This window comes from Corvus hawaiiensis, chromosome 7 (assembly GCF_020740725.1).
Source record: "Corvus hawaiiensis isolate bCorHaw1 chromosome 7, bCorHaw1.pri.cur, whole genome shotgun sequence".
Taxonomy (NCBI): Eukaryota; Metazoa; Chordata; class Aves; order Passeriformes; family Corvidae; genus Corvus; species Corvus hawaiiensis.
Window position 1 is genome coordinate 24,615,438 of NC_063219.1, and position 18,244 is coordinate 24,633,681.

Consider the following 18,244-nt stretch of genomic DNA (forward strand, 5'->3'; position numbering starts at 1 on the left):
CCCGGGGCTCTGCGCAGGGTCCCGAGGAGGCCAGGTGCTCCCCTGCCTGGCCTGAGGACCCGTTTGCTGTGGGGAGCAGCCCCGGCATCCCACGCCCCCCTGACGGAGAGACTGTGGCTGGTCCCTATCTGCTTCCCGACATCCTCCTGCCCTCCAGTGGAGGCTGGAAGAGGGAATTAAAGCGGCTTGGCTTCTGCCTGGCTTTGGCGACTGGCCCTGGATGCCCAGATGCCCCCCGCGCACGTCCTGGATACAGCGTGGCCGGAGGCCATCAGCCCTAAGCTTCTGCCCCCGGGAAACCACCTGAGCTGTCCCAACAGCAGCCCAGAGCATCGGAAAATCATAGAATGGTTTGGGTTGGAAGGCACCTTGATGATCATCTAGTTCCAAAAACACCTACCCCGCCAGGGGCAGGGACGCCACCCACTGGACCAGGTTGCATCGCCCGTCCCTGCCCTCGCAGGGCTCGGTAGCCCTTCTCCCACTTTCCCAAGAGCCCAGCCCAGCACTGGGGGACAGCAGGCACCCTGTCCTCCGCACCCTGTCCTGACAGGGGGTGCCCAAGCACTTCACTCCTGTCTGAGGGGAGGAAGGGCAGAAGGGGTGCTCCAAGGGTGGACACATCACCTCCCCTGAGATACCCAGCTCAGCGCTGGGTGTCCCACTCGCACAGCGCAGGTGGGACATGGACATGCGGAGAGTCCCTCTGCCATGCTCGTGCCCCTGATGCCCAGGGTGGCTCACCTTCTGGCTGGGGGTTGGCCGTGACAATGCACTTGAGCAGCACCTCTGCCCCCACAACCACTGCCATGTCCTGGATGGGGATCTCAAAGATGGGGGCTTCCAGGGGGTCTTCACCCGCTGAGACATAGGAGTCATCTGAGGACTCTGCACAGGGAGAGATGGGCCCCACAGCTGTCAGCAGGGTGAAGTGAGCGGGTCCTGTGCCATGCTGGGCTGCATGCAGTGGATCTCCCAACCCACTGCTCATCCCTGCCACCACATGCACCACACCCTTGCTGGGGTACTAGCAGGTATTCGGGCCATGCAGTGGAGGAAAAGGCCACATTAGGGTCCACCATGGCACAGAGCAGGCAGCAGGGACAAGACAGGGGACCATAGGGCAGGAAGCATACAGTATGTTGTACATCCCCATAGGGTGTAAGAGATGACGTAACAGTGGGGTGTGGAAGAAGGAGGGTTGTATAGCCAGCTGCATCCCCTGCCCTGGAGGGATGCCCACAATCCCTCATGGGATGCTGGCTGCTGTACCCCAATACATCAGCAACCACCTCCCAGCTTCCTCTCCTCTCATGGCCCCACCACATGGACAGAAGTCCTGGGGCTGTGCCAGGAGCCTCAGACATGTGGGCCTGGCATTTCCCTGGCTAGAGCACAGCCTAGAAGAAGCTCCCAGCCCAGGTATAGTTTGGTCTAACTGCTGCATGCTGGGATGGGCAGGACACCTCTCCCCCAGCCAAGCCACCACAGCATCCCCTGGGGAAGCTTGGGCTTGCCCTGCCTGGACCACTAAGCATGGCCCAGACAGGACAAGTTGCAGTGGATGTCTGTGCCCCAGACCAGGGCTGTGTGTGTGCCGGAAGTCAGCATGCTGTATCTTTCCTGTGCCAGGTAAGAGATATGGAGAAGTGTTGTGACCTCAAGGCCCAGCAAACTGGCAGCCAGGCTGCTCTGTCTTATGGTACTGCTTGGTGCCAACCACCCCAGCCTCCAGAGTCATGTCCCTCCGCTCCATCCAAGGGCTCCCCATGCCTCCCAGGGGTAGGCTGGAGGTCCTCCAACCCACCCAGGGGCTGGCCAGGCCAGCCCTGTGCCTGCAGGAGGGCAGAAAGCCATGCCCCTACCTAGCTCTGGAGAGGTGGGCCTGGCTCGGCGTCCCTTCCCCTTGCTCCGTGTGCTCCTGCCTTCTTGAGCCATCCGGCCACTCTCTTTCTTCTCCGACACTTTCATCTGCCTTCTCTCCACCTCCCTGCCCACACCATGCTGTCCTGCCCAGCTTCGTTCCAGACGGGCCTCCTGCTCCATCCCTGGCTTTGCCCAAGGCAGGAACCGCACTTCTGTGGGTGTCTCCGGCCGCCGGTACAGTCCGTAGGGCACAGCCAGTCGGGCAGCCAGAGCTTCGCTCAGTGCCCCAGGGCCACGGGCAGGGCCTCCATCTGGGTACGGGCTGCCTTCAGCGGGACCCGCCTGCGAGAGGGCCACCCTTCCATGCGGGGTGGCTTGCGCCAACGGCCACTGCTCCTTCTTCTTCACTTCCCCAGTGCCTTCTTGCTGCAGACCCTTCCTGGCACCCGCATCCTCCACTGAGCTGGGCTGTCCAGCCGCCCCACCCCCCCCCACTGGGGCTCTCTTCCCACGCTGCCCCCCTGGCTCTGGCTCCCCATCGGGTCCCACCAACACTACGCTGGAAAGTGCCAGGTGCTGGATGACGTGTGTGCTCTCTGCTGGTGGGCAGCTCTTGGGTGGCAGTGCCTTGCGTCCGCCGGTGCCCTGAGAGGAAGAGGTGCGGGGGGCACGCGGTGCAGGGGGCTCGCTGCTCACTGAGGGTGAGGGTGCCGGGGGCAACCCAGCTTTGCACAGCTCCTGGGAGCGCCGCAGCTGCTGCTTGGAGACTGTCCGCTTGATGCGGGTCAGCTCCTCTGCAAATTTGTGCTCGATGGCATAGACACGGTTGGCGAACTTGCCCCGCTCATCAAAGGATGCGGCTTTCTGCCGGAAGGCCAAACGCCGGCACGCTGCCGTGCTGCCTGGCTCCCAGCGGCCGCCTTCCCGCAGGTCCTCCCGCGAGCCACCTGGAGTGCTGGCACGGCGCAAGCCAGTGCCAGGCTGGTCGAAGGAGCGCGTCTTGCGCAGGGGCAGGTTGGAGTGTGCGGGAAAGGGACTGTCCTGCTCCAGGCTCCTCTGCCGCTCCTCAAAGTACTGCAGCCTCTCGAAGATCCTGGAGCCAGCGCGCACCAGCTTGGGGGATGCCCGGACGGAGATGCGGCCAGAGGTGTCACTCATGGGTGTCTGTGGTCGGGACTCTTGTGTGCTGCCCTGTGAGTACCCAGAAGACTTGGGCTTCTTGATCTTCTCCTCGTACTCCTCAGGAACAATGTCCTGGTACTCTACCGGCACTGAGGACTTCTTGCGAGGGGTCACGGGTGTGAAGGAGGGGACGCCAGGGCCACGGGCAGCAGGTTGGGGCACGATGCCAGCGGGCGGCTGCAGGCATGTGCCAGCACGAGGAGATGGTGAGCGGACGATGGGTGGCTTGGCAGTCAGTGGCAGGGCAGCGGGGGATCTCGGGGGCTCTGCGCCAGGCTTTGGAGAGACAGGGCCTCTGTGGAGGTCATCTCTCCGGTAGCCTCCCTGGGGGATGCTGCTGCAAGGGCAGAGACAGAGGAGCATGGCTTAGAGACCACCCTGGTACCTGCCTGGCTAAATCCCAGCTTCCAACCTGCACCACAGTGCCCAATGGGGCATGGCAAGGGGGTCAAACAGTCAGGGCAGCCTTGGGACTGGGGAGACTCAAGGGGTCCCAGCAAGGGCATCTGGTCACCCCAAAACCACTGGGAGCTGGCTGGGTTAGGTGAGAGTCCTGGGCTGCTGGGACCCCTTGCACAGGGGTACTCATGTGGAGCAGCAGGGTGATGCTGGGATATCCAGTGAGTCGCCTCCCCAGGACCACCATGCAGACAGGACCAGGGGCTCAAGGGGTGCCCCAGTTTGCTGGGGTGTCCTGGTGTGCTGAGGCGGTGCAGCCCCAAGGCTGAAAGCCCTGCCCGTGCACATCCTGTTGTGGGCATATCTTCCTATCCCACTGCCCCCAGAGGGGCTCAGCAAACGCAGAGCGGAAATCATAAGGTGGAGATGAGGTTCTGGTGGAACAAGCAGCCTTAAACAAAAAAAAGAGCGAGATGGAGGTCAAAGGAGTAGGCCTGCAGGTATGGGAACCAAAGGTGGCAGGGAGAGACGGGGGCTCTGAGCACATCAGCAGGACGTGGGGAGGCAGCACGTCCGTGGACCCTGCTGCCACCCCTGTACAGTGGGGACTGTGAGTGGCAAACACTTGCCAGTGTGTGCCCCAGGCTGCTGTGCACCTCCAGTTCCCCACACTGTGGGCTGCACAGAGCACCATGGCGGGGTGGAATGGGAGAATACCCCTGGCATAACCTTGTGGGTGGGGTCCTGCAGCTCAAGCAGTGGCACAGGGGATACCCCCAGCCTCAACCTGGCCACAGCAGAAAGGGACCCCATTCTACATCAGCCCCAGCCTGCGCTGCTCCCACCTTCTCACCGAGAACAGGCTGCCCACTGCTCAGAGTCCCCACTCCTCCTCTGGGATGGTGAAGGCAAAGAAAGCCCAGGTGGAGGGAAGGAGATGGCTGCAGGGGTTGGAAGGAGATGGCCCCAGCGCGATGTCCCCTCCGTGTGCTTCCCCTGGCTACTTACACATGGAGTGAGAGCGCCCGTCCTCGGTACAGGCTGAAGGCGCTGCCGTACGGGTCGCTGGCCACCGAAAGGCTATCCTCTGACCCCCAGCTCGTGCCCACCAGATTAGCCCGTGACGCCCGCACCAGCGGCTCCACGCCCAGGTGCCGGACCTCGGCGCCACGTGGGGCCGGCGTGTTTGCTTGCCTTGGGGTTCCCTGCGGCTGCAGCCAGGCAGTGGGACGGAGGTAGGGTCCCCGTGCAGAGAGGCTGGCATCCGTCTCCTTCTCCACCACGGTCTGCTGGCTGCCTGACCAGCTGGAGCGCTCCTCTGCCTGTGACAGTGCCAGCACCGAGGTCGGCGTTGTGTTCATGGAGGTGTCCACGAGAGTGTCAGACCCACCTGAGAGAAGAGGGATGAGCCAAGACTGGGTGCCTGTGGGGACAAGCTCAGCACCCTGCTCAGAGAGGGCTGACCCACCACGGGGTGTCCCAGCATGTCCTGAGCAGCACCCTGCTGCCTCAAGCCCTCTCCCCTTTGCGTGGGTGGATCACAGCTCCCTCTCCATGGACAACCCCAAAGCCTGGCCAGCAGAGGCCTTGTGGGGAGTCATGGCCAGCAGCCAGTGTCAGGGCTCAGTGCCAGCCAGGTGTCCCTGCTCACCCGTGGGGGTGCTGAAGGCCGTCTCATCCTGGAGATCACTGCGTTGTGTCACCTGGGGGTCGCTGGATTCATCCTCACCTGTCTCCGAGTCTGCGGTGGGAGGGGAGAGTAGGGAGTGAGCGTACAGAGAGACAGCAGACCACACTGGTACTGCTTATTGCAGACCCATTGGCTCCAGGAGCAGGAGAGCAGTGCCCAGGCAGCTCCAGGGCAGGAGGCATAACTGTGACCTGCAGGACAAGCTTCCAGTAGGGAAAGGCAGGACTGGGAGTGGGAAAGTCCAGCAGGGCAAGGGCAGGCAGAAGAGGGCAGGCAAAGCAGGCAGGAACAGTGTTAGATGATGGGAGGAAGGGAGGCAGTGCCAGCAGTGGGAACACAGCTAGCAGAAGCAGCACGGGGACAAGAAAGCAGGGCAAGCAGACAGTGGAAGTGATGGGGCAGGGTGGCAGGCTGGGGCACAGGACCCACTATGGGAACACAGATGGCATCGGGAAGGGGTCTTCCTACCGTAGCTTTGTTTCCTGCAGGAGCGGAAAACTTCGCTTCCATAGGGGCAGCAAGAGAGAGAGAGACATCAACAGCCGGTTATCGGCCCGGCCTGCGGAGACGCGGGGGGCAGCAGGGGGGCCCTTGTCCCCAGCATTTCCCCACCATGTCTCCACTCCACATTCACTGCACATCACTCCAGTGCTGCACACAGACCCTCTCCTCGCACACACCGTCCCACCTGTGCAGTGCACAGCACCATCCCCTCCCGGTGCCACAGCCACATCCTGCCCAGCAGGACAGCCACCCCCTGTCCCTGGAGCTGCTGGCCTCATCGCTGCAGTATCCACACATCCCTGCTCCGCAGTGCATCTCAGCCTAGGGTTGGACCCTCCCAGTCTGTGCCCTAGCTGAGAGCTCCTGGGGATGCTGGAGCTCACGGACATGTTTGTCCGTATGCACACAGCCTCCCCGGGCATGTACAAGTGCATCCCCTGCCCCACCAGTGCAAGTGCCGTACAAGTGCGGTTGATAAAGCCAAAATTCTCAGGGGAGGGCATCACTAAGAGCTGCCCCCCACCGGGCAGGATGTGGCAAGGCCATTTCAGTATCACCCTAATGTCCCATTCCAGGAAAGCTAGTGCCGTGCTGCCAGGGAAGGACTGACTTTCCTCCTTGCCACTGCCTGAGCCCTCACAAGCTGCAGCAACAAACACCTGCACTGAGGAACATGTCCCCAGCTCCACCACTGCTCCTCTCCATTGCACTGTTAAGGCGTGCGGGGGACCACACCGCTTCTCCCTACTCCAAGCCACCTCTCAGCAGCCCAGCACACGAGCAGCTGCTCCATGAACTTCTACTGCATCAGATTCCCAATCCTGGCCACACCAGTATGGCAGCCCCTGAGCAAGAAGAGCTTCAGGGCCAGGAGCAGACCAGCTGCATGGCGGACGCTGTGAGCCCCTGGATGACCAGAACACTATTCTGTGGTTGCAAGATGCAGTCCAGCCCTGCCCAGCCTCTGCTTGATGCCCCTTGTAGCATGGTGGTGGACCCCATCCCAGCATGCTTGGGGCGGTGGGGGGAGTCGGGTCCTGGTAACTCAACGCACCATGCGTGAAGCGCCCGAAGCGCCGCGAGTGGCCAGTCTTCTGCAAAGGAAAAGAGAACAGAGCGTTACCCCTGGCATGGCGATACGTACCTGCCACGCACGCATACTGTGGCACGGCACACACGCACACAGCCCATCCCGGCACACACAGCACCGCTCACACCCACCCTGCTCACAAACGCACCCTGGCACGGCATACGTCGTGCCACTCACGCCCTCCCACGGGCAGGGCACACCTGCCACCGCTCACATGCACCCTTGCTGCGCACCCACAGCGAACCCACAGGCACACGCCCCCGCGCACACGCAGAAATGGATGGGTGTAGGTGGGCACGTGTAGCGCATGCCCAGCCATGCACACTCACACACACCTGTGCGCACGCGCACGCAGGCAGAGTCCCCTTGCTCATGGCACTACGCACCCCAGCCTTGTGTCACAGCCCGTGCCAAACAGTGACAGCCCTGGGCATCCCAGGTGCCCCAGAACTGCTGCCTGCAGCTGGCATAGCCTGCAGCAAAGTCTTTGTCTGGGCTGGTGTCCGAGTGCTCTGCAGCCCCTTCAAAGCCACTCAGCCAGCACGGGAATTTGGCCAGCAAAATGCCTTCCAGGCACTGGCCCAGACTCCACCGTGGCCACCGTCCCAGCATGGGAACAGAATCGTCCATCCCCTGGAGAGGCCAGGCCAGCTGAGAGAGAGGCTGCCGGGCAGCACGGGCCTGGCCTGTTGGTGCAGGGTTGGAAGCACTGGGGCTGCGCTCGCCCATGCCGTCTAGGCAGGCAGGTGGGACCTGAGCATGGGGTGGAAGCACCAGGAGCTCCCTGCCAACTTGGCTGCCCTCTGTGCTGCAGTCCAGGGCTGGGCACTTGCATGCCAGGGGAGGGACCAACTGAGGGCAGCCTGTCTGCCAGACCCAGTGTGCACTGACGCTGTATCCCAGGAAAGCAGAGGGACGGGGTGATCTCCAAGGCAGGCAGGAGTGGGAATGGGGAGTGCAGACAGGGTTGAGCTGCCAGGACTGAGCATCCTTCCCAGCCAGTCTGTGTGACAGGGTCTCCCCAGGACACTGATGGCCCATGCCCTGTCTCCTCAGTATGGAGCCCAGGGCTGGACACCCAACAGTCTTGAAGCCCTTTGCTCCACCAGCCCCTCCTGCCCCACTACCCCTCCAGCTCCCAAGCAGGTCATGGACAGCCAGACCCCAGGGATGGACGGCCAAGCGTGGCCAGCAGTTAGTTGTCCTCAAATGGCAGCAGGCTCATTTCCCAAGCCCCAAAGTTGCTGCCACTGCAGCAGCAGCCCCTGCACATGGGCAGCACTCAGGGGCTCCCACCAGACCCCTGCCTGCATGCAGTGCTGGCCAGAGGACAGCGGCTGCACGAGACATATTTGTATTCAGGCTGAGCCAGGCTTCACCTCCCCTTCTCGGCTGACTGGGCTAGTTCTGGCTGGCAGCCCGTCTTCCAGGCCAGAGAAAGATGAGTGATTAACTGCACCATCGGCGGATAATTCCCCCATTAAAAAATGAAAATGCAATTGAGTGCCATTATCGGGTACTCTTGTGGCTTCCCCAGGGACAGGTGCCATCGGCTCCCCATCAAATATGGTGACTGCACCCAGTGGGCCTGGGCTGGGCTGCATTGCCCAGAGCTGCAGAGGAGCTGAGCACACCCCCCTTCACCTCACAACAAGTCCCTATGGGATCAGGGCCCCTTGTAGGATCAGGGCACCCCATAGACTGGACCTGCCTCGAGCACAGCACCCACCTGCAGCCCACAAAGGGGAAAATGCTGGGTGATGCAGGGTCTCCCCTAGGTCAAGAGATGGAAAGGGGGCAGGAACAGCTCAGGGCTTGATGTGGGGTCAGGGTCTGTGTGACGGGGACAGACAGAGAGTGGGGGTAATCCTCCTGCATGGGATTTCATTTGCACCCTGGAAAAAGGGGTGGAGGAGCCCCAGGAGCACGTTCTGTGCCTACCCAGCCTTATGGAGTAGAGAGAAGAGCCTACCCTACTTATGGAGTAGAGAGAAGAGCTGGCTGGGATCCACATCCAGCTTCAACCCTGCACTACAAGGCAGCTGGGTGAGACCTGGAGTTGTTTCCTTCCCCTGTGCCAGGCATGGATCCACCTGCCCAGGCATGGAGCATCCCTCACCATGGCCATGGGACCAAGGGATCCCAGGAGAGTGAAGGATCTCCTGGGACCATGGAGCTTGCCACCACCTGGCACGTGGAGCCCAGCACCACATGGCACAGGTGCCTATTGTGTGAGAAAGGCTGACAGGGAGCAGGGATGGAATGAGGTGGGGAGGAGTGAGTAACTTGCCTGGTGCAGAGAAACAGCCACTGTGGCTGTTCTGATACCCCTCAGCCAGTGGTGCAGGACCCTGCCCTACCACATGGGCAAGCCCCTGGACTTGCTGCCCCCGAAGGCAGATGGGGCAGCCAGGCCGTGCATAGCACCCTGCCCCAGAGGGACCCTCAGCACCTGTCTCCCTGGGAACCTGTGTCCCATCGTGCATCTTGCACCCCTGGGAAGGGGCTGCGCGTGACAGCCCCTTCCCAGTCCCTTCTGGGCCACCAGGCAGTGACAGCGGGGAGGCTATGCGCCCGCATTGGGCTTGTGTGCCCTGGGGAATCGGGGGCGGGGGGCTTCCTGGAAGTATATTCCCCATCCTCCACCCCCCGCTGAGGCCAAGTGACGTCCTTGTTCCTTGCTCGGCAGCGGAGCGTGCAGCGGGCCCGCGAAGGAGCCTTGCCTGTGCCAGGCATGCTCCTGACGCGGAGGGGATGACGCATGCAAAGCCTCGTCTCCAGCTCCGTGACCACCGGCAGTGGGGCTGGGGGGAGCCATGGAGCAGCCTCCATTTGCTGCCCCGACTCCAGAGGGCAGAGAGGGGCGTGGGGGGAGCCCCCGGCGGGGGTCGCAGCCCGGGTGCTGGCACAGGAGGTGCTGAGCCTCTGCCCTCTGCCCCTCCTGCCCGGGCTGGTGAGGCCGGGCAAGCAGCTGGCAGCTCTGCAAGCGGGGCTGAAGCCGGTGATGTGCAAAGCCCTGAGGAGCCCCAGGGGGCAACGGAAGGGCTGGAGGGACACTCCCATCCCCATCCTTATTCCCATTCCCATCCCCATCCCCGTCTCCATCAGCATCCATTCCCATCCCCATGCGCTCTCGGCACTGCCCCCTTCTCCCGGCACCCGCCGGCACAGCAGCCTGGAGCCCTTACCTGGAAACGCTTCTTCACCCAGATCTTCTTCATGCTTCTGCAGAGCCCTGCTGGCCCGGTGACACGGACTCAGGCCCGGCAGGACGGCAGCCCGCTCCCGGCGGGGTCCCCGCTGTCAGCACGTCGCGGCAGCAAGCGATGCTCCGAGCATCCTTCACTACCGGCAGCCGGGAACGGTGGAGGGAGAGGAAGGGGCTCGCCAGGTTGGGCTCTCGGGAGGGCTGGAGCTGTGAGCATGAAGCATCACTGGAGTGCTCCTCCCTTCATCCTTCCCCCGCCTGCCTCCGCCTCCGCCTCCCCGCCAGCCCTGGCACACAGTGACAGCGGTGGGGGACAGGCAGGGGCACAGGTGGTGGGGGGCGAGGGCCGCCGTCGTAGAGGGGAGGAAGGGGGCGTGTCTGAGGCCGGTACACGGCCTCTCCACCCCTGGCATTGTCTACACGGCACCCAGGGGTCTGAGACCCCTGCCAGGCAGTGCAGCTGTACCACTGTTCCCTGTCACCTGTCCATCCTGCCCAGGACAGGGGTTGCGCTTCTCTCTTAGGACACAGCCCCCCACTACAGCCCCCACATGCAGACCAACTGGGATAGCAACAACACACCACAGCAGCGCTCTGTGTGCTGTCCCCAAATGGCTCCCAAACAGGGCAGTTCTGCTGCCACAGCTGCCACAACCCTGCACCCAGCAGCCATCTGCAGTGTGCCATGGCACTGCCCAGCCAAGATACAGGCTCACCATCACTCTGCCAGTTCTCTGCTCAGTCACCCACATCCTCCAGTCATCAGTAATGCAGAAAGATCCCCTTACCAGGACACGGGTGTGGGTCACAGCACAGCTGTACATGGACAGAAGCTAATATGGGCGCAGTCCTTCACACCAATCCCTCTGGCAAACCACACAGCCTCCAGTCCCAGTGCTAGTGCCAAGGCAAATCTTGTACCCTGCGCCCCGGGTGCCTCAGGACCCTTATGGGCTTGCAGGGCTGGACTGCTCAGCCCTGGGGTAGCATCACTGCTTTGTGGCTGATGAGGACACAAGCTTGACCTGGGAAGGTAGGTTGCTGTCCCTGTCCATGTGGCGTGAATCACAAGACCTCCCTTCATGCTGAGCTGAGGAGCCACGGCACAGCTCAGAGCAGGACTCTGTGCCTAGGACTGAGCTGTGATGGGGCTCCTGGGATGTGGACAGAAGCTGTGGGTGGGAGTCCCCAGTGAGGCTGATCAGGGACATTAAGACCTACAAGTACTCCTGGGGTGCTGGCACAACCCTGGCACACCTTCCCCAGCTGACCATCCCCAGCCCTGCTGGCCTATCCTAGTTTTCTGGGTGATGCTACAAATAAGCCAGAGGGGCAGTCCCAGCCCCACAGCCTCAGCAGGTTCTCTCTTGTCTGCCATGCCCCCCACAGCTCTTGGTGCCCCATAGCTCTTGACACCTTGCCTCATCATCTCACCAAGCCCTGCATCATCCATCAGCCCCCTTTCCAGGCCCTTGGAGAGGCTGCCAAGGTCCCAGCCTCACCGTCTGTTTGAGCTGCCCCCTCCCATTGCTGAGCATCCATGGGGACACTGCTGGAGGCCTCCCCACCCAGCACTTGTCCCCATGCTGCTCACCTGTCCCCTGGGGAGCCAGCCACTCCACGAGGAGCTGCTCACAGGCATCACGCTCCCCATGATGCTTGGCAGCTCCTGGTAGCTTTTCTTTGCTTCCCCTCCCAGCTCATGACTCCAAACGTGAGGCTTTTCATGGCTCCATAATAACTTGCAAATTACCCAGTACAAAAGGAGCTGTTTATACAACATTTCTGTCAGTCCCACAATTCGAGTGATGCTGCGGGGTTTCCGTGGAGACCCTGCGCGTCAGACAAGTCCTACAAATGCTACAGCTGGCATTAAGGGAATCTCCTGTCAGAGACAGAGGTCTCTGCTGGGCCCCCAGCCCTGGATGGGGACAAAGATGGGTACCCTTGAGCCAGAGCTGGATAAAGAGGTGAACTGTGTATCTGCACCCAGGGTTTCCCTGCCAGGTGCTCTCACCCTGTCTGTGCATGTATGTGGTCCTGCTGCAGACACACGGCCTGTGCCTTCTTTTCACACTCAAGTGGGATTAAAAGACTCATCAGGGATGCTGGGAAGAAGTACCAAGGCTTGGACTTGTCACACAGTGGTGCCAGGGCAAGGGTGCTGTCACCGAAACACCCACAAGGACAGCCCCAGGGCTGGCTGCAGGGAGGACCACCTTTGTCCAGACAAAACAGTCACTTGTATATCCTCTGACTATCCTACACCTGCTGCCCATTGGCCATAGCTCTCCCCTGCAACTGTGACTCTGTAGCCACCCCTCAGCAAAAGCTTCAGGAGTGACTCTGGGCAATCCCACAGATGCTGCACCCCTGGGAATAGCTGGGTCACCTCCAAGAGGCTGCACCTGCTGCAGGGACTGAAAGTCCTTTCCAGTGGCAGCAGCACCTGCAAATTCCCCCACCAGGGCAAAGCTGAAGTCACTGCAGAAGGTGCCCTATGGGAGGTGATGGCCACCTGCAAGTAGGGCAGCCCCTCTGCCCTGGCCCAGCCCCGGGGTGGCCCTGACAGTGCCCTGCTGCTCTGCAGGTCAGGGACCCAGGACAGAGAATGGCAGCCAGTGCAGCTGTGGCATGGACAAGAGGCAGACCTGGAGCAGGTGGCCCCACTTCCACCCAGCTCCAGCTTTGCCTGCTGGACACACATCGGCCCCAAGCAACCAGACAGCAAACACCTGCTCAAAATGCGGCATTAATTCCACTGTTCCAAGAACCACAGCCCTCCACACCTTGCTGGGCCTCCTGGCTGCACTGCACAGGTCCTGACTGTGCACCACAGCTCTGGCCTGGCACCAGCCCCCTGCCCCTGGCCCCAGCCAGCAGCCCCCTTGTCTCAGTGCTTGAATAATTGATGGCGGTGTGTGCATGCGGCATCTCGAGTAGGAGGAGGTCTGGGCATGAATTTTTCATGCGTTTGCACCTCCTGGAGCTGCTGGGGATGGTCGGCGGGAGGTGGGGATGTGCTGAGAGCCTGGGTAAGTGGGGACCACCGTAGCTCTGTCCCCAGGGGAAATAAATACAGCAGCAGAATGTCCCTTGTCCCTGGGCAGGGCAGCGCCACAGCATCTTTCTGACCCTGTGGAGGAGCAGTGCTGTGCTGTCCCCCCTCTCCCAAGGGCTGGGACACCCCAGTGCCCTCTTCAGCATCGTCTCCCTTGCTGCCACAAGAAGGATGCCTGAGCACACTGCTCACTGCAGGCGGAGAACACAGGGATGCAAAACAGCAATGTGACCTTGGCTCTGGCTGTCTGGACATGGAGCGGGATGGCAGAAGGCATTACATCCCTGCCCTGCCAACCTCCGGCATACCCCCTAGCTGGGAGTGAGGGGCTGCATGCTCTGGGGGAAAGCAGGCAAGAGTGCAGGCAGCAGGGTGGAAGCAACCAGCCCCTTCCCAGTGCTGCCATGCCAGGGCACAAGCCAGCAGCCTGGTGTTGGGAGGCAGGAAGGGCACTGGGAGTGCTGGGCAGCCCTGGAAGAAGGAAAAGGCTGTCGTCCCCTCATGCAGTCCCAAACACTGGTGCTATATTTACCCAACTGCAGGCCTGGGTTTCGGCCTCTTGCCTGTAACACAAGCCCTGCAGCTTGCCAGAATCCGAGGGGATGGCACATTCCTCAGCAAAAATAACCCTCCAGCAGCAGGCGAGAGGGCAGGGGTGGAGGTGACTGACTGGACAGCTGCACTCACCACCCTGCTCGCTGGGAGCAGACGTCTCGCTCCGACAGACCCTGGGATGGGAACCTGGCACACATGGCCACCACACCAGCCCCCTGCCCAGGTGGATGGGGGCAGAGGTGGGAGCCACTCCGGGGCAGCTGGCATTAAACATGGGCATGGCGCTGCAAATTATGGGATTAAATTAGGCACTGAGATAAATGGCCAGGGATCCTGAGCCACCAGGGACACTGTCAGCACAGCCATCCCCAGTGGGCTCCATTACAATTGCCATGCACCATCAGCTGAAAAATTATGCCCATGTTGCCCCACTGTAATTCCTCGCACAGGAAGGGTCTGTGCAGGGCCACCACACACAGGGAGTTTCTGCCTCCTTTCCTGCCCCCAAATCCAGGCAAGTCCAGGCTGCTTCCTGCGCAGAGGAAAGGTTCCAAGACAGTTTGATTGCTGAGTGCAGATGGAGGCAAACGGTGCAAGACCCTGCACTGAGAGCCCAAGATGGACACATCCAACCTTGAAACAAGAGGCAGCTTGGATGGGGAGGATCAAGCAGTGCTGGCACAGTGAGGGAGGGCTGGGCTTTAAAAGGAGATTAGCTCAGGTTCTTAAGAGGTGATTTAATCCAGTTTACAGGGAAAAAATTCAGGAGATGCAGCTGAGAGGTGATAAAGGCTTTAGCAAGCCTAGGAGCAGTGAAGCTATGGTAGGGACCAGGGCTGGCTGGAAGGATCTGGAGGTTCCCTGGGTGGGTCTGGGAAGTCCCTGGACCGGCCTGGTGCTGGTGTGAGAAGGGTCAGTGCACTCCACGTGCACCTATGGAGCTGGGGCATGAGGGAGAACCTGTAGCAGGAGAGGGGCAGCTCAATGGGACACAGCGGGGGACAGTGTGGCACAGGGGGGATGGTGTAGCCCTGGTAGCCCCTGCACTTGGCTGCCTGGCCAGCCCCACACATGCTCTCTCCACTCCCCACAGCAAGCACTGATGCATGCAGGGAACCTGGGAGAAGAGCAGGAGAAAATCATTAGTGGGGTGGAGCGACAGATTCAGGGCAAGAGATTAGAGGAGCTAAATCGGGCTTGTGTGAGCAAGGGGGACTGCTGAGCTAGTGCAGGAGGAGCTTCCAAGGCTGAGCACAGAGATGGGCAACCCGGAGCCCCCCCAGGCTACCAGCAGTGACCTGAGCCACCTTGGAGAGACCCAATGCCAGCCCCATGGAGATCTTCAGCCTGACCGTGCACCAGGGAGAAAAGGGGCTCTGTGCCCTCCAGAGACCCCTACCCGTCAGAGGCAAATGGAGCAAGGACACCACAACATCTCTGGACACAGAGGACTGGGACCCCAAGTCCAGAGAAAGACCTGATTTTGCCAATGGAGCAAGGGCATTCCAATATCTCTGGACACAGGGGGCTGGGACCCCAAGTCCAGAGAGAGTTCATCCTGCTTGAGGACCCTGCACACATCCCTCTTGCCCTATAGGTGGCTGATGATCTAGCTCACAGAGTGCCCCAGGGAACAAGGACGGGCTGTCCCTTCCCAGTACTACAAGGATGGCAGAGCTATCCGTGGCATATGGATATGGCAGATCACTTCCGTGATCCCTGGAGACCTGTCCAGCACCTGGTGGGATGTGGCACTCCCTTGGCACTGCCACAGCACACCACAAAGACGGTTCTGCACTGGCACAGGGACAAAGCCACACCAGGGGCTGCTCTGCTCCTCTCTCAGCCCAGTGCCCCAGAGCCTGCATGGCTCCAGAGGTGTCTCTGGCCCAGGGATGCCTTTTTGGGTGGCTGTTTGCTCAATGGTGGTGCATCCATGGCCAAGAGCCTGCTGGGAGGCGTGCCCAAGGCAGGGTGACATTCACACTGCACGTTAGGCAATCCTGGCTGCTCCGTCCCTCCCTCAGCTGCCCCAGAAAGGCGGTGGTGAGGGCCGGCGGCTGGGAATTGGGAGCAGGGAAGAGTGCGTCAGCACAATGGGAACGGGCACCTGGGGAAATCAGGCTGTGCCGTGCTGCTGGGCAGCAGCAGTGGGGCCAGGGCCGGTGTGGCCATGGAGAGGTGCAGCTGCACACCTGAGCATGAAAACAGGGTGACCCCTCTGCTGCCCACCCAGGACAGGCTGCTCTTTCCCCGGGGCAGTGCACGTCTCCCATTCTACACACATCTCACCCCACATCCAACTGCACCGTGCCATGGTCCCCAAAGGTGTGATGCACAGTGACTCCACACAGATTCGCTGCAGGGCAGAACCCCTGCTGCACGCTTCACTGCTCCTCTTGCTACCCCACCAGGCTCCTGACCTGCATATGAACTTTTCTCCATCCTCCAAACACCACCTCTCCAGACTCCTGGCTCACAGAGGGCAACACCTCCAGTGCTCCCCTTCAGCATTGTGAAGGCTTCTTCTGACCTGCCACTGTCACCGAGTTCCCTGCTCAAGCTGCAGCATCTCTGGTGTGCCTCCTGTGCTGCAGAGTCCTAGCTGCAGCTCCTTCCCTGGAGCCTCAGGGCTCAGTGTTGCTTCCCTCACTCCGTGTCCTCACTGTCCCCATGCAGACAGCAGAGTTCACATCTTGGAGCAGTGCCACCCACCTCCATGCTCCCCAACACTCAGGCCTTCAATGCCCTAGGGAGGTGGCATCCATCCTCCATGAGGAAAAATTTGTTCACCAAAAGGGTTGTGAAGTACTGGAACAGAATGCCCAGGGAAGTGGTGGAGTCACAATCCTTGGAGGTAATCAGAAGACATGTAGATGTGGCACTTAGGGACATGGTTTAACAGTGGACTTGGCACTTGGTAACTAGTGCTGGGTTACCGGTTGGATTGATGATCTTAGAGGTCTTTTCCAACATAAATAATTCTATGATTCTATGATTGCATGATTCCATGATGATGGGGCAGAGGGAGCTGAGCCCCAAACCTGCAGGACGAGGCCCATCCATACAAGGGCAGCAGTCCCCATGCACTCCGTGCCTGACTGCTGCACCCAGGGGTGATGGTGATGAGCAGACGGGCTGCTACAGGGATGAGCAAATGCTTGTTAGTTTGCCTTGGCTAATTAACTACCACGTCTCGCCCACCGCAGGGCATAGGCTCCACCTACTTGTCAGCCCTGCCTCTCACATGTTAGGCTCCTCCTCCCAGCCCACCGGCGTTCGAGTTCAGCCAGTGCAATGCCAGTGCCTGGTAAAGCTGTGATGGTGATCCCGCGGGAGTTCTGCCCGTGGCAGCTGGTGGGGGGGGTACTGAGGACCATGTTGGTGGCTGTGGTGGGTGGTACCACCAGTACCATGTGCCCAATCCCCATTTCTCTCTCTCTCTCTCTCTCTCTCTTTCTCTCTCCTCCTGCCCCAGCAGGCTTGGCATCACATGCTCCCAACACCTCTGTGCCCAGTCCTGGCACCCAGCCTGGCCTGGCAGCGGGTACTGCAGCCACATGCTCGCTCCAGGCTGGAGAGTCACCCCAGTGCTGCCGGCACCGGGCACCCCAGCCTGCAGCAGGGTGGGCACAGCAAAGCTCAGCAGCCCTGTCTGGCCGCAGGGCACGCACTGCATCAGGAGCCTGCAAAGCACTGCTGCCGCCCTCGGCAAACCCGTGCCAAGGTCTGCGCCAGCACGGCCGTGCTGGTGGCCACGTCACCCTTACCTTCCATGTCAATGATGGCCAACACAGCACTGGTCATGGCCTCTCCCTGCTCATTCTCGGCGACACATGTGTACACACCGGCATCCTCCTTCTTGCTGTCCCGGATCCAGAGGGTGCCATACTCCTCCCCACCCTGGGCCAGCTGCTCCTCGTTTCGGTACCAGCGGAGGCTGGGCCGGGGGTTGCCCACCACCACCACTCGCAGCCGGATGTCGCAGCCGGTGCCGATCGCTGCATTCTTCAGTTTCCTCACAAAACACGGTGCTGCCAGGCGAGCCGAGTCCTCCTCGGGCGGCCCCGGTTCTGCTGTGACCTTGGCGCGCTTCGGGGGGATGCCAGGGCTCGGCGGGGCTGCCCGAGGCTCCCCACCAGCCCTACTCATGCTGCTGCGTCCCTGTGCTCGGTGCATAGTCTGCAGCTCCCCCACCACCACCCGCGACCCCTGTCACCCTAAACCAGCACGTTGTGCCCTTCTTCTCCCCCTGCCTGCAGTCTGGGGGTGCTGGGTGACTGGGACGCTGGGGTAGTGGCGACCCCCCAGTCCAAATGCCGTCCGGTTCTGTGCCTCCCCCCACAGGCTGCAGCCCCAAAGGTCGCAGCACTGTGGGCAAGCAAGGGGCTATATTTAGGCTGGGACTCGGGTTCCTGCTCGCCCAGCCGCCACTCACCAAGCTCCCGGTGCAGTGTGGCACTCACACCCCATGCTCTGCTGCAACCCCAAGCCCGCCCAGCGCCTCGGCACCTGCTCCTCGCCGGCCTGGGTGCGAGTCCCGCGGGTGCTGCCCGCTCGCTGAGCCGTCCCCGTGCTGGGGCCGTGGCGTCCCCCCCCTCACCCGTCCCGTCCCGCGCAGCCCCCGGCGAGCTGCGCTCCCTCTGCCCCCTCTCCTGAAGTGGCAGCTGCCTCTGATATGTCACATTC

General features: G+C 61.4%; 1 protein-coding gene across 6 annotated transcripts in view; it reads right to left on the bottom strand.

Moving 5' to 3' along the window:
• SPEG (striated muscle enriched protein kinase) overlaps positions 1–18,120 on the bottom strand; it is a 39,044-nt gene extending 20,924 nt beyond the window's left edge. Inside the window, exons 1-7 of one of the 6 annotated variants that reach the window (XM_048308725.1) lie at positions 9,920–10,275; positions 6,696–6,735; positions 5,606–5,619; positions 5,099–5,188; positions 4,456–4,837; positions 1,866–3,385; positions 745–888 (exon numbers count right to left, since the gene is read on the bottom strand). In XM_048308725.1, coding sequence (XP_048164682.1) covers positions 745–888; positions 1,866–3,385; positions 4,456–4,808 — 2,017 coding nt within the window. In that variant the 5' untranslated portion in view covers positions 4,809–4,837; positions 5,099–5,188; positions 5,606–5,619; positions 6,696–6,735; positions 9,920–10,275. Of the gene's footprint in view, positions 1–744; positions 889–1,865; positions 3,386–4,455; positions 4,838–5,098; positions 5,189–5,605; positions 5,641–6,695; positions 6,736–9,919; positions 10,276–17,325 lie in introns of those variants that run through there. The other 5 variants (XM_048308723.1, XM_048308724.1, XM_048308721.1 and 2 more) reach the window with 5 other exon arrangements.
• Between the last annotated feature and the right edge of the window lie 124 nt (positions 18,121–18,244).